A 16168-nucleotide genomic window follows, 5' to 3' on the forward strand; every position below is an offset into this window, starting at 1 on the left:
AAACTAGTGATTAAAAAATATGGAACGCCAAATGTATTTGGTAAAACAAAAAAAAAATGTTTATTTAAAAAACTGATGTTAATGGTAGTAGAAAAGTATAGAAAAACATAAGCAGTGAGGTATCCTACTTCTAGAAAAGTGTTTATTCTAGAAAAGTGCTTCTAGAAAAGTGTTTACTTTCAAAGCAGTACCTCCAAATGAAATTTTCAAATGGCAAGCATAACTCCCCGTATTTGAAGACTACGATCTTTGCCCTTGTATTGTTCTTTTTGATAATTATGATATCACATTAAATACTATATTTTTTTAGTAATTTAACATATTCACAACAATTTTATATAAAAGTTACCAATAATTAGACACAATTTTTTTGTTGTAAAATCACTTTTACAAATATCAAATACCTGACAACTTTATTTTACAACTGTTTATTCTCATAGTATAACAAAAACAACTTTTTAAAAAAATAGCACAACAATATAGGGCTGGGTTTGGTTCGAAACGGTTCGGTTTTTTGCCTAAAAGCACAACCAAACCGAAATTTCAAATTTCAAATTGAAACAACCGAACCGTAACCAACCATAAATGCACAGTTGAAATTGTTCAACATAAACAACCGTTTCAAAAAACCAAACCATAACTGTTCAGTTCAAATTTGTGTCGTTTATTGCACTAACTTTTTAAAAAATGCACAGCAATATAGGGCTGGATTCAGTTCGAAACGGTTCAGGTTTTTGCCAAAACCGCAACTAACCATAAACAACTGAACAAAGATGCTTTCCCACTGTTTCAATTTCTTTCTAGCAATACAATAGACGACACAAATTCACTTTGACAAGTTAGTACAAAATCTTTTGGTCAATAAATAGAATCAAGAAAGAAAAAGAGCATCAACACGAGTTGAAACAGCATTGGCACTAAAACATTAAAAGAATTTCCTTTCTAAAAGCTGAGAAATAAAAATGAATGTTAAAAGATGCACAATCTGTTGAGACCATACCATGAAGCTACCAGTTTCAGTTTGCCACCAAGTGTCGGAAATAGGACATTTTGAATCTTCAACCACATTGAAAAACCAGACAACAAAACCACTCCTTTGGCAATGAGATCCTATTTATTTTCAGTAATCACTTAAGAAATATAAGTATATCTAAAGTAACACATCTTTGAGGCGTGTAGCACCCGTGATGCAAAAATGTCTCTCGCATGCGCGGTGAGCGCGTGCGGAGAGGCTAGTACTCTTGAAAGCAAAAAAACCCCAGAAACAGCCATCCCATACATTCAGAAACGCAGTGAAAAAACCAACTACTCATCCATACATGGAATTTACCTGACTGGGATTTGTTCAAGCAGCTCACCGACTGAATGCCAAGGTCGATGCCTCTGCAAGATCCCTGCACCAAGAAAACCCCGCCTTCGAACATGATTTATAAAAAGCGTTCAACAATTTGCTGTTAACAACAGAAGTATGGAGGCAATAGTTAAGGAATGAAAATAGAGGAAACTATCCTACCACTGTTTTCCCGTTCCATATACGTACTGATGTCGTCATGACCGATTTCCTGAGTTCGAATATTGTTGGTGTATTAAAAGAGATGAGTACGAAAAACAGATACAGCAGAGACGACATGTGGAATCACAATGGCATCCAATGTTTCAGGGTGCAAATGCAACCAATCCTTCAAGTTCTTCATGAGTGACCTAAAGCATCCTAACAATGCAAAAGGAGTTACAGCACCAGAATCCAATCTCCAAAACACATAAAACAAAAATGTAGTGTCAAAAAAGAAAACTATCCCAAACCAAAAGCAACATATGAGTGAGCAAGGAAACCAAATCAGAATTCATCCAAACACAAAAATAAGGGAGAACGAAATTCCAAACTAGTGTCATTCCAAAATCTGCCCTGCTAGTGAAACTTTCACTTTCAACCAGCATTATACACAATGTTTGAGGAAGAAAGCTACAATGTAAATGATAGTGACTTCTCCTAGTCAGCATAGAGGACTATTACATATTCATCAGAATTACCTGTTCAAAACTTCTTCCAACACCCACTAGAGCTACTGCTTGCGATTCAAATTACCCAAGGCAAAATACGATTCGATAACCAGGCGAACAAAAACTTGGCACGTTAATGTAGAAAAACCTTTCAAGGGTTGTCGACACCAATTTCTCCCCACCCACTGCTGCTTCGGATGTACTTATCACGATGCCAAATTCTTGGTTCTGAGCAACTCGCCTGGCATAATTCTCAACAGAAATTAGGCCTTTTTTCAGCCTCCTGTAATTAATAACCTCCCATGGCCACAAGCAAGCAGAACCAAAGTAGCCCTCCATGGGTAAATGCCTTCACTTTCTTCTGGAAGTTCCAGGCCATAGTGCTTCAAAACCGTACACAACTCATCTGAGGATATGCATGTTGAACGACCAGTGGTGCGGTAGATGGGAGTTTCTGAAGCTGGCTCCTTTGATTGAGATGGTACATGTCCAATCATCAGTGCATTAGAGTTTTGATGATCCTGAACATCACTCAAACCCTCCGGGGACAAACTCTTAGTAGTATGAGAGCCTATCTCTGGCAGAGGTGTGCCCGGATTTGTTACTTCATGGATTGACCTGGACATAGTATGGTTTGCACCATCACCATTCATCTGCAAAGGATGGTCATTTTTCGTGTCATCTTCTGCTTCAAAACTTGATACTGCATGACTGCTCTTTATCGCATCCATTGTATTTTCATCATCAGCCTTCTCGATGCAGGCATCGCCTTCTACTGGCTGTCTCTGTTTAACCTGAATCTCCTTGGATTTGGGAGTACCAGCAGAGGCTTTAAGATTTGTATGCGCCTTATTTGAAGAGAATGGTGACGGACTAAGCGATACAGACAAGGACATAAAGGAGCTTGACCTTGACCTAGACTTAGAACTTTTTGATGTTGAAAGGAGTCTTGAATCAGAAGATACAGAGTGGTGTTCTCCCCTAGATGCTGAGTTTGACCTAGATTGGGAACCAGACCTTGTCACAGACTTTGACGATTGAGAAGTTGAGCATGATCTGAGTCTGGATGCAGCATAACGAGAATGAGGTGATGATGAAACTGACCTCCTTGCTTTCTTACCACCATGCCTTTTTGGTGATTCACCTTCCCTTCTACTTCTCTTCTTTCCTTCATGGTCCTTTATTTCTGTAATGTTGTTCTCATTTCCTGTAGGGGAGCTCACATTGTCTGTCACCATTTTATGCTTTCCTGAACCACTTGCCATTCCACCATTCATGTGCCTTGATGCAGTATCCTCATTCAACTGCATTTCTCCCACAGACCTAGATCCCATCCTTTCTAGCTCAGCTTCACCTCTACTTCTTTCATATGCGGCATCATCTTGCCTATTATCAAACCTTGTAAGCTTTCTTCCAGAAGAATATTTCCTGGGACAATTTCGGATCTTGTGACCTGATGCCCCACAACTAAAGCAAGTACTCCGCATATCACTGGAATGGTTCAAAGTAGTACAATTCATTCGCTCTATCCTCACATTCTCTTGGGAACTTCGTGGAGCAAAACCACCAGCAGAATATGCCATCCGACAGTTTTCATCTTCATATTTCCTATCATGATCTTGGTGAGGTTCATATCGGTCAAATTCCACCCCATTGGCGTTTGATTGGTCATGAACTTGTTCACCCCACCTGCCAGTGTCCACCAGCTTGGGCACAGCTCTACCGATATCATCTGGAAGACCTTCCCTAAAATCATGACGATCTCCATTATAATCTTGAATATCTCCTCGATGATCACCTCTGTCATCATCACGCATGTTCACAAAATTAAGCCTTCTACCATCACTATATGGTTGCTCATTGTCCAATTCGTAATCTCGCCAATCATTTTCATTCATTCTTCTCTCATGTTGTAGCTCATAGGAGCTCACACCTCTTGGATTTCCATGAAAAGGTTTAGGCTGTTTTCTTGACCATGTTAGTGTTAAAGGCTCCCCACAGATCTTCCTACCCTGTAACGCTCTCAAAGCTTTCTTAGCATCTTGCACAAAATCATATTCAACAAACCCATATCTGTCCTTCAGCCGCAAGTTACATCGTCCAAACCTCCAAAAGACATGTTTAAGATCATCTCCGCAAGTGTGAGCTGATAGATTGCCAATGTGCAAAGACATCTGGACGCCCCTCCCCTTGTCAAACAAAAACAAAATAAATAAGGTACAGACACGAGCAATGTAGTCACATTTTCGTGAGAAAACAATCACGCATATAACGAAATTTATGCATATATTTGCACTTGGTATTAAAAAAGCTAGTCCGAAACACAGATTTCGACTAAATATTAAACTGATTAATGCATAAATACAACACAATCGTCCATTTCACAACAGTTTAATACGTCAATAACGAAATAAACCAAAATCTTTCTCAATAAAAACCCTCATCAACCCAATATTGTATCTCATACTCAATTTGACTTCCAATGAGGACGAAGAACAAAAACTAAAATTAACTTTAACATCTTGAAAACCTGAAGACCTAATAGCTTCATACATTTATGATTTGTAATACAGTAAAAAAATTACAAAAAAATAGGAAAATCGAAATATACCGTCTCATAGGCATTAACTGTAACAAAAAAAGCAGTAAAAATTCAACTAAGCTCAGCGACTGAGCACACCAGAACAAAAAAAAAAAAAAAACATTTCTGAGGAATTTCATCAGTTGGTAGGCGCGCAAAATCAATAGCAGAAACCCTAATGGAAGAGAAAGATAAATAGTGCGACGAAGAATATTTACCGTGTTAGAGCGGTAAACAGAGGTGGAATGGCCGTCGCGTCGTTGCCAAACAGGCGCGCTCGCTCAGTGCTCTCTCCGTCTCTCTCCCTCTTCTTTCTTTCTCTAGAAGGAAGTTAGGATCAAAAAGGAAGAGGGAAAGGTGAAGGCGCGTCTCAGTCACTCGCGAGTTGACGAGTCCAACAGTAAGTCGGTCTTGCATTTTTATCGTATTCGGGAAGACGAGATGATTCGGTGTTCTCGTTGGGCTTTCTAAGGACTAATTTGGTATTACTTTGTTTTTGAAAAAAACTATTTATATTGTGTTGTGAGAATAATTAGCTGTAAGATAAAATAGTCGTGTTTGATAAATTTTTTTGTAAATTTTAACAAAAAAAAAAAAAAGTTAAAACCCTAATTCGTCTCCATCCAAATAGTTATCGTCTTCTCTTATAAAACCCATATCCCCTCGCTTTTCAATCCCCTTTTTTTTCCCTCAATGCTTATCGATTTCTTTCAATTTTCTCAAAGCTTTTCAGGGAGAAGGAGAAGGAGATGAGCGAATCTGCAATCTGATGTGCTTTTCAATGAGCGGATCTACAGTTTGAAGGGGGGTTCTCGCAAACTAGTTCGGCAAGAAGAAGACAACAAGAATCAGATTAGTCACTTGGGCTCTCCTAAATTTGCAAACGAAGAAGCAAAGCATTTTACGAGGCCACGGTCCTCTCTCTCTCTTACAGTAAGAGAGATGCTCGGTCTAACTGCCTCTCCGGCCGCCGCAACGCCACCTAACTCCACCACCACAAATTCTTGTCTTATTCCAAACACCACCAGTCTTTTCCTGCTATCCTCCAACGCCCAAATAAGAACCAATTCCTCCCCTTCTTTCACGGTATGTACTTTCTCTATTTCTTGTCATATTATTATTCATATATATATATATATATCTATATATCATATATGTGTGCTTGTTGGTGTATACAGTGTTGCTCAGCGAGGAACTTGCACTCAAGTTGCAGAACAATTAAAGCCATGGCGGCGACTGAGGAGACCCTTTCAGTCAGTAACCCTCCCTCACCCCTTTCTGGTATGCTCCTTTTGTGTTTGTTTGATAATTTAATTTTTGTGCTTTTAAAAAATAATTATGCAATATATCCATTAGAAATATAATTCAAGAGAGAGACATTGTGTGAGTTTCAGGTAATAGGCAGGCTCTGATATCATTGTCAGACAAGAAGGATCTTGCTATCTTAGGGAATGGCCTTCAGAACTTGGGGTAATTTCGCAGTTCTTCTAAGGACGATTGCTTCGTAATGTCTCCAACATTTTGTATTAAGGAGCTCTTTTTATAGATCGTTGTCTTTTACCTGCTTGCGCAGCTTCAAATTATATTTTCAATTGCATTATTCAAGTAGGATATATTAAACGCTTATTTTTTAGCTTAAATGGTGAGTGTGATATGTTTTTGATGACGGTTGTTTTCTAAAACTGTAGATATAAAATTGTTTCGACTGGAGGAACGGCATCTGCTTTAGAAAGTGCTGGCCTGCCCGTCACTAAGGTGGAACAACTTACTTGTTTCCCGGAGATGGTAAGCCTGTTATTGTTCTTGTTTGGAAATGACACGAGAGAGACTTTGCTTGCTTGGCAACCCGCATTGTGAAATATCTGATATTGGGGATATTAACTCTATTATGTGAATTAAAACATGACTGAGATTTTGTGTTGCAGCTTGATGGTCGTGTAAAAACTTTACACCCCAATGTGCATGGGGGTATCCTTGCTAGAAGAGACCAAAAGCATCACATGGAAGCTCTTAGTAAGCACGGAATTGGTGAGTTCTGCTGCAAACTCTTTTACCATGCCTGCACGACTCTCTCTCTCTCTCATGCTCTGTATGTGTGGAATAAGATAGAACTTTAATAATTTTTCTACACAATGTTTGTTCAGGTACATTTGATGTAGTTGTGGTGAATTTGTACCCCTTTTACGAGAAAGTTACTTCAACAAGAGGAATAGAGTTTGAAGATGGAATTGAGAATATAGATATTGGTGGTCCTGCCATGATAAGAGCGGCTGCAAAGGTTGTTTATCTGAATGGAAGTTCTAGCATATTGTTGTTCAATAATTTTATAGATCATAATTCATGATAGGTTTTCCAGTGCATTGAGTTTTTCAGAATCATTGTCATGAATAAAATATTTTCATCCTGACAAAAAAAAAAAAAAAAAAAAAAATTTCATCGAACTTGTCATCTTTTAGTCATTAAAGTGAATCTCATTTGGTAGATATCCAGATATGAACTCCGTACTGCATCCTTGGTGCTATCCTGATACACATTGATATAGTTGTTTAACGTAGCTATTGTTCAATGTATTGCTCATAATACGCTTTCTCAAACACAATCCTTACATCACAAGTCGTACCTGATTTCGTTTCAATATCTTTATCTGATGTTCCAAGTTAAATATGTTTGTCAAACAGAATCACAAAGATGTCTTGGTGGTGGTTGATTCAGAAGACTATCCCGCACTTCTAGAGTTTCTTAAGGGAGACAAGGATGATCAACAATTCCGAAGGAAGCTTGCATGGAAGGCTTTCCAACATGTTGCTTCTTATGATTCTGCAGTTTCTGAATGGCTTTGGAAGCAGACTTCTGAAGGTACTACGTCTTTCATGATGTTGCTTTTAGTTATAAATTTGCTTTGATAAGGCAAGGATTAACAGTGAACTATACATTCTAGACTCTAGCTTGACTTTTTATGTTGTGCATTTAATATCTAAGAAGATATTAGAATCAAACATGTGAAATGGTTGCAATCTATTGAATCAACAATTTGATATTCATAAAAAATGAATTAGGAGTTAGCTAATGACCTTGAAGAGAGAAGACAGAGATTTATCAAGTAGATTGCAATAATATCTTCAATCACGTTTTTAATGTTCATGATATAGCGCGAGGAATTACCACAGGATGGAGGGAAAAAGACCATGGGGGTGAAGGGGAGATAGTAGTTTCTAGGAAAATTGACTTAAGTTAATTTTCTTGTGTCTCTTTTGTGATGGGATGCATAGATTGACAAACTCTTTTTTTTTTTTTTTTGGAAGATAAATTCCCTAAGAGATTAACGGTGCCTATGTTGCTCAAAAGTCCCCTTCGTTATGGTGAAAATCCTCATCAGAAGGCTGCATTCTATGTTGACAAGAGTCTTTCTGAGGTGAATGCTGGTGGTATTGCAACTGCTATCCAACACCATGGGAAGGTAAGATAGACATCTTCCTTTAGCTATTGGATTCCACTTAAAGTAAAGAATTGATAGGGATGACCATGCATCCTTATTTTTCTGAATCGTTAGTGGCATTTATGTTGGTGAGGAAACCTTTATATCATAACTGGGCCCTCTTTTGAATGTTTACAAATTAATCAGATCTCATCCTCTTTAAATCTTTTAGTTTCTGCATGCAGGAAATGTCATATAATAACTATCTAGATGCAGATGCGGCTTGGAATTGTGTGTCAGAGTTTCAAAGTCCTACCTGTGTAGTCGTAAAGCATACAAATCCCTGTGGTGTAGCTTCACGTGATGATATTCTTGAAGCATACAGGCTTGCTGTCAAAGCAGATCCCGTGAGTGCATTTGGTGGCATTGTAGCGTTCAACATAGAGGTTGATGAGGTTAGTTGGAGTTTTAAGGGTCTGACCTCGAATTTATATATGAGATGGGATCCAGTTTACTTTGCACCTTTTAAAACTGTCCATCACTAAATTGCTATTCTTTTATTTGAAACTATTTTTTTTTTGAAAAGAAATTTTTTTACCAGTTGAGCCGTGACTTGAATGGCTAGCTGAGCCACTTTCTTTTCAGTGATAATTCTGCGTGTGCACATTGGACAACTTGAATACCAATTGATACTAGCCCTGAGAAGTTTAACTTTGTAACATGTTTACGTGTTTTGTGGTTTGCTCTGTTTCCTAAGTCCTTTTTTGTCTGTGATTCTAGGCTCTTGCTAAGGAAATTCGAGAGTTTAGAAGCCCGACAGATGGCGAAACCCGGATGTTTTATGAGATTGTGGTTGCACCCAAGTACACAAAGAAAGGGCTTGAAATCCTTCGCGGAAAATCAAAGACGCTAAGGATCCTTGAGGCAAGAAAAAATGAGAAGGGAAAGCTTTCACTTAGACAGGTTGGTGGTGGGTGGTTAGCCCAGGACTCGGATGAATTGACCCCCCAGGATATACAGTTTAAAGCTGTTTCCGAGAAGGCTCCACAAAAAAGTGAGCTTGCTGATGCAGAGTTCGCATGGTTGTGCGTCAAGCATGTCAAAAGCAATGCAATTGTAATAGCAAAGGTCGTCTTTCTCTGCTTCACCTTTCAAAATCTCGCCTGGTTCACATTTATTATATTGTTGGTATGCCGCTTTGTGTGAATTGGATGGTACTTCTGACAAATATGTGATCCTTGACTATTAGCAGAATAACTGCATGCTGGGCATGGGGAGTGGGCAGCCTAACCGCCTGGAGAGTTTACGAATAGCCTTGAAGAAAGCTGGAGAAGAGGTCAAGGGTGCAGCTTTGGCCAGCGATGCCTTCTTCCCATTCGGTAATTACTATCTCATGCATTAACTTTTGGTTATGTTATTTAAGAGTGGAGTGCAAGAGGAAGCTTAATGCGACCAATTTCTTATGGATGCAGCATGGAAAGATGCAGTGGAAGAAGCCTGCGAAAGCGGAGTTAGTGTAATTGCTGAACCTGGTGGGAGCATTAGAGATGGGGATGCCATAGACTGCTGTAACAAGTATGGAGTTTCACTTCTTTTCACAAACGTTAGGCACTTCAGGCATTGATAACGATTTTTTCCCTTGGTGCTTCAATCTCAGGACCTTAGGTCTGAATCTGTTGTTTCAATCATATAACTAGGTTTTCTCGCGGTGAAGTTTTGTAGACATGCTTGTTTGATAACGAGGCAAATTATATGTTTTATGTAATCTGAATGCGGATTTCATGTACCGTACCAAAGATTTATAATCTATCAATAATCTATCTATGCTTGTTATATACTGTTGATCTTCAAGTGCAGTTGCAATAATTTAATTTGTTCTCGTATATTCTTTTCATTGGGATTGGTAGCTAGAATCAATGTACTCATAGATGATACTGTCGTTGAAATTCTTGTGTCTACTTAGAGGGGGATGCCATTCGTAGGCCCACACAACCAAGTAAACAGCCTACATTGAGATTGGTGAAATCGGGCTAGTGTCGTTCCCAATACAAGGGCAGTCTCGCTTAGTTGTGTGAGTGGGCGTATGGATGACATGGTCCTCTAAGTGGACACAAAATTTTCACACCTCTCTTACGTGCATGTGTAAACATGAGTAGAAAAAGATAACAAGGACCTCTATGTGAGATTTTCCAAAATATACTAAATGTAGGTAAAACATTATCTTATGATTGGCTTTTAAAGCATATTATTAACTGAATCTCCTCCAAGGCAAGTGAGTATTTGCGTTGGACTTGAACTATGATGAGGAAGAGAATATGAACTTTGGACAAAGAACCTTCCTGCAAAACATACAGCATCGACTTTAGAGAGACTGCAAAAAATATATTTATTACTCGTTTGGCCCTGATTTTATGGGGTTGCTTCTGCTTTTTAAAGAAGTTTAGGCTTGCTAAGCTGTTTGGTAAATGTCCCAACTTCTGCTTATTTTGAAAGTTGTGTTGGAAAAAGAACGAACTTGTAGTTTTACCAAACAAGCAGACGTTGGGACATTTACCCACATACATTCAAACCACCCACCACCACTACCATCTCTGACCCCTAGACACAAATCTCAGACACGGAGGTCCCTTTCTTCCCTCATTTTTCGGCTGCATAGTAGTGGTCACTGTGCAATACTTTCTCCGGCGAATTCTCGTCATTTCTGGCCAAGGTAAGCCTCGAAATTGGTCCCCATCATTGTAGATCATGTCTAGGTTCACAATTAGTTAGTTCTTGGGTGGTGTAGGACTCAGAAAACACATGGGAAGTCACTGTGCAAAATATGGAATTTCAAATCCGTGATCGTTTGGACACTTTCCGGCCATTTTTCTGGCCAACGCCGATCTCCATTGGGCCTCCTGAGGGTTGAACCTCTTCTCCACATTCCTAACTACATTTTGGCCTGTGAATCACTCAATTTGGGCTTGTAGCAAGCTTGGAGTGAGCTCTTGAAGCAGGACAATGAATCTGGAAAATTTCCAGAATTGTGGGGTGGCGCATGAAGACCCGGGCTGCCACCTCATGGTAGCGCGTGGTGGAACCCGAGGTCCCTCCTTAGGTTTTTCGATGTGCCAAATTTGAATCCGCTGTCTGTTTTCCCAACTCGATTCTTTTAGTAGAGTTTTATTCAACGGTCTCTATTTGTGGTTAGGTGTGTCGGTTGGAATTAACCCCGTCCTCCCTAGTTTGAGCGGCTCCTGGTAGCGGAATATCTGTGAGTGGACCCCTTCTTAAATTGCATGTTTGTATAAAATACAAGGCTTACATTCACGAAAATAATGATTTCATGATTTTAAGTTGGGTAAATTACACTTTCATACCTCAGGTTTGGGGTCTATTTCAATTCCTTACAACATCTTCAAAACATTTCACTTTCATACCTTAAGTACTCTTTTATTTCAAAATAATATCTCCATTACATTTTCCATCCATTGATCTGTTAAATGCTGACGTGGCTGCCAAATGTCTGCCACGTGGCAAATAAAATAATTAAAATTTTTTTTTATATAAAAACCTGAATTTTCTCAAAAAAAACTATCCCCACCTCCCAACGATCGACATCCCTATCCTAACCCAAAACCCAAAAAACCTGCGGCAGCAGCAAGAAGAAGAAGAAGAAAAAAAACCTGCAGTAGTAGCAGGAAGAATAAGAAGAAGAGGGAGGAAGAAGAAGAAAGAAAAAAAAACCCCAAAGCCAGTTCTTCCCCCCACCCGGGGGCACCGCACGACCTTCCCCCCTTCCCCGCCCCCCTCGGGTTAGGATCTCGTGATTTTCAGTATGTGTGGGTTTTGAAAATACTTTGAGTTTGAGATTATTTTTGAACTGGTTTTGTGGTAGATCCACCTAATCTCGGATGGAATTTTTGTGGGTGATGGGGGATGGGAGAAAGGGGTGGCTCGGGTGGGACGAACTGGGGCTTTTTTTTTTTTTTTTTCCTTCTTCTTCTTCTTCTTCTTCTTCTTCTTCTTCTTCTTCTTCTTCTTCTTCTTCTTCATGCATGTTTTTGGGTTCTGGGTTAGGGTCGCTGTTGGGGGGGGGGGGGGTGGGGGGGGAGAAGGCACTGGTTTCAATTTTTTTTTTTTTTTTGAGAAAATTCAGGTTTTAAAAAAAAATTAAAAAAATATTTTATTTGCCACATAGCAGACATTTGACAGCCACGTTAGCATTTAACAGATCAATGGATGGAAAATGTAACAGAGATATTATTTTGAAATAAAATAGGACTTAAGGTTGAAGTGAAATGTTTTAAAGATGTTGTAAGGAATTGAAATAGACCTTAAACTTGAGGTATGAAAGTGTAATTTACCCTTTTAAGTTTTATGCATTATTTATGATTTATCGAATTACGTTTTACCAAACGTTATGAATTATTGGATTTACGCGTATGATATATTACGGATTTACAAATTTGATTTATTATGATTTATGAATTGATGCTTTGAGCTTTTGAGCTCTGGTGATTTGACATGAGATTTTGAATTACGTTTTCTGTGCTTATCTAGTGTGTTATCATATGACAAATACACAACACGAGTATGTAGACGTCTATGGCCATAGGACACAGTTGAGGATATTTATGACATACTCCTAGCTTTACTGGCGAAACCAGTGTTGGACAACATCACTAGCCATGACTAGTGTCGGTGTGTTATGTATGTGTGTGTGTGTGTCTATATATATATATATATAAATGGCGTAACCCAGAGTCGTACAGCTTCACCTTCGGGTGATAGGACCTATCATATTTCTTCACTGGCGTACCCCAATATCGTATAGCTTCACCTTTGGGTGATAGTTATGCCTTCGGGCGACTATGATACCCCTAGTTGAGTACTTTATTATTTTGGGTTTACGAGCTTTCTCGGATTTGCCTTTGGACGATTTTTTATACCACTTTTAGATATGGTGTTATTACGTACGAATGTTTTCATGGCACGTTAGGGTTTTCAAAAAACCTACTATGTAGCATTATTTACGTTTTCAAAATAGGAGGTTAGTATGCTCAGAAAGAAATCAGGTTATATTATTATTAGTATTAGTACAAATTATGGTCCACTCACCCTTTGTTTTGCGCCCCCTTCAGGAGTTAGAATTGAGGCATACGAACTCGGCGTTAGGGCACTTCCGCATAGGTATCTTCGAGTATTCTCAGTGTAGGACCCATTCCTTTGTTCGTACGTTTTTTTATAATAATTCTTTCACATTATTCTTGATTAGTTGTATGCTCTGAACACATTTCCGCATTGGCACTTCATCATATGTATCTTCGTCACCCTCGGGTGTTGGCCAGCACGTGCCTATCCTAGTATTTGGGGATATCGGGGTCGGGGTGTGTCAAGAGCCACACTTGAAATCAATTGTCAGCTCAAGTTTTATGCCTGGGACCAAGGCTTTAGGGAAGGGCTTGGATTTTTGTTGGACCATCATACTAGTGTGAGGCCGATGAGTTGTGTGGTGCTTTTAGTATTTGCAACAAGTGGAGCTATTTTCATTGTCATTGCCTTGAAGGATTTGAACCTAAAGTTAGCAAAAAATAGAGACTAGAATATTTCTCAGATGACTATGTGAGGAAAATTCCTTTTCACTGCAGACCTGGGGAAATGCTTCATTACCTACGAATTGCATCTCTGAATTATGGATTATAAAAAAAGACGACTAGAAAGACTGCTGTTATGAATTGCATATCTGTGATTACTTCGATCACAAGAATAATAATTAGCTATAGTTAAAGGGTTAAATTGTAAGAGATTTGGGGGTTGAATTGTAATGATCTGGGATCTTTGGGTTGATTGTAATAGGCCAAGTGTTGTAGGGAGTTAATTCAAATAGCTGGCAATCACACACTGAATTGCTAGCTAGTGGTATATCTCTTTCTCCATACTCATTGTAACGGTTAGATTTGAACAAATTGAAAGAATATTCTAGTCTCAACTTCTTCTCCATTTGCATTGCCGCCATAGCTGCTTAGTTTAGGTTGAATTCCAGCTAAGGATTGCGATTCTAACATTGGTATCACCTATCCAATTTTGGTTTTCCTTGCAGTGTATGCCCTTCACCAAATCACCATGGATGCTCGGGTTTCTGCTCTGGAAACTTTATTTGCTTCCTACCTATTCTGATCGTTGAAGCTGTGAACAATGCGTTCGATGCTAAGCTCCCTGGCTAACTCCAAGCACACCTTTTGATGTACTTAAAGCAATTTCGTCTTGAGCTCCAACTTAAGGAGACGATGAAGGTTCTTCCGCTTCGCCTTTCACTGAACCTCATTTTCACCAAGATACTGATCCGGGTAACCCATTAAACTCAGGTCTGGGCTGATGGAGGCCCTAATCCTCGTCCTCCATGGTAGCAGCGAATTGATTTTCCTAGATTCACTGAGTGGGAAGATCTATTAACCTAGATTTACAAAGCAGAACAGTTCTTCAACTTCTACAATATTTCTCATCTTCAGTGAGTGTTGACAGCTTCCTTCCATCTGGAGGGGGAGATGCAACAATGGTTCCAATAGATGGACTGCCTCCATACTACACCAAACTAGCAGGAATTTTCTCAAGCTCTGTATCGGGAGTTTGGACCTTCTGAATTTGACGATAGTGCTGAGGCCCTTTTCAAGCTCAGGCAAATCGACACCCTCCGTGAGTATGTCACTGAATTTCGCCGTTTGGCTAATTGCTCTCTTGACATTGGTTCGATCCTTCTTAAAAGCTGTTTCATAAGGGGTTTAAAGAAGGAATTGAAATATGATGTTAAACTTTTGAAGCCTGTAACTGTGCATAATGCAAAAATCTCTAAGTTTAAACCTACCCATACTAAACCTTCTCCCACAGTGAAATCTCACACTACATATGCTACTCCTTTGACTCACATTATACCTCGCCAGGGTAACTTAGCTATTAAGAAATTGTCTCTTGATGAAATTCGAAGGAAACGAGAAAGGGGAAAATGCTAGTTTTGCAAATGGTCAAAGGGACATAAATGTGGGTTGAAGCAACTCTTTATGTCAGATGTGTTGGAATCTGATGAATTGGAGGTGGAACATCAGGAAGTGCCCTCAGAATTGCACAACATGAAGTTAGTGCTTGTGCATTTTATGGCACTAATGGAAGGCAACCCTCAAAGACCATAAAAGTAGAAGGGCAAATCAATGGACAATGTGTTAAAATCCTCTTGGATTCTGGCAACACACATAATTTCATTGATTCCAAGCTTTTCCAACAATGGGGATATCAAGCTTTCCCTATTAAGTCTTTTGAAGTGATGATAGCATATGGGGGTAAGGTTAGCAGTTCAGGATGTTGTAAACATGTTGATCTTACATTGGGAGGGTATAATTGCAATGTGAATCTGTATTCTCTACCACTAGGGGGTCTAATGTAGTCTTAGGAGTGTAGTGGCTATCCAAAAGGAGTCCTGTGTAGTGGGATTTCTAACTACTCACGATGGAGTTCACTAAAGATCACCACACTTACAAATTATCCTACAAGATCACCCCTAAGCCTACCATTCAAGAAGTGACATTGCGGTGCCTAGATAAGGAGATCTTTAACTCCAATTTAGGTATGTTTCTTTACTTCATGGAAGGGAGGAAAGTTGAGGCTTGTGAATTAAGTAGGAGAACAGCTTCAAGAACTTTAGAGTTTGCTTGGAGAATTTGATGAGGTTTTTGCCTTGCCCACTAAGTTACCTCCCCACAAGGTACATGATCATCACATTCCACTAATACATAGAGCTAAACCACCCAAAATTCGGCTATATCATTATGGTTCATTGCAGAAAAGTGAAACTGAAAAGGCAGTTTAGGAATTGCTTGATGTAGAATTCATTAGACAGAGCCATAGACCCTTCTCATTCATTGTCTTATTAGTGAAAAAGAAGGAAGGCACATGGATGATGTGCATTGATGATAGGGATCTCAATTCACTCACTATCAAGGACAAGTATCTCATTCCCTTAATAGATGACCTCATAGATGAATTGCATGGGGCGCAATACTTTTCCAAGTTGGATTTAAGGTTTGGATATCACCAGATCTTGATGAAACCAAAAGATGTGGAAAAAAAAAAAAACTTTTAGAACTTATGAAGGGCATTATGAGTTCCTTGTGATGCCTTTTGGTCTTATCAATGCATCA

General features: G+C 39.1%; 1 protein-coding gene and 1 pseudogene across 2 annotated transcripts; one reads left to right on the plus strand and one right to left on the minus strand.

The window, feature by feature from the left end:
• Positions 1-1861: 1861 nt before the first annotated feature.
• LOC103961696 lies at positions 1862-4957 on the minus strand (annotated as a pseudogene).
• Positions 4958-5301: 344 nt separating this feature from the next.
• LOC103961694 (bifunctional purine biosynthesis protein PurH) lies at positions 5302-9832 on the plus strand. Of its 2 annotated transcripts, XM_009374281.2 has the most exons (12): positions 5302-5668; positions 5761-5863; positions 5977-6052; positions 6271-6367; positions 6508-6610; positions 6727-6860; positions 7261-7438; positions 7885-8039; positions 8243-8452; positions 8778-9125; positions 9250-9376; positions 9470-9832. In XM_009374281.2, exons 1-12 carry the CDS (start codon positions 5525-5527, stop codon positions 9619-9621), a joined length of 1827 nt encoding a protein of 608 aa, XP_009372556.2. In that variant the 5' UTR covers positions 5302-5524; the 3' UTR covers positions 9622-9832. The 2 variants fall into 2 exon arrangements, with proteins under 2 accessions (XP_009372556.2, XP_048424039.1); XM_048568082.1 differs by lacking the exon at positions 5302-5668 and having other exon boundaries at positions 5977-6086.
• The last annotated feature ends 6336 nt before the right edge of the window (positions 9833-16168 follow it).

Source organism: the organism of the source record quoted next, unplaced genomic scaffold (genome assembly GCF_019419815.1).
Source record: "Pyrus x bretschneideri cultivar Hongxiangsu unplaced genomic scaffold, Pyrus_bretschneideri_v1 Contig47, whole genome shotgun sequence".
NCBI classification, from domain to species: domain Eukaryota; kingdom Viridiplantae; phylum Streptophyta; class Magnoliopsida; order Rosales; family Rosaceae; genus Pyrus; species Pyrus x bretschneideri.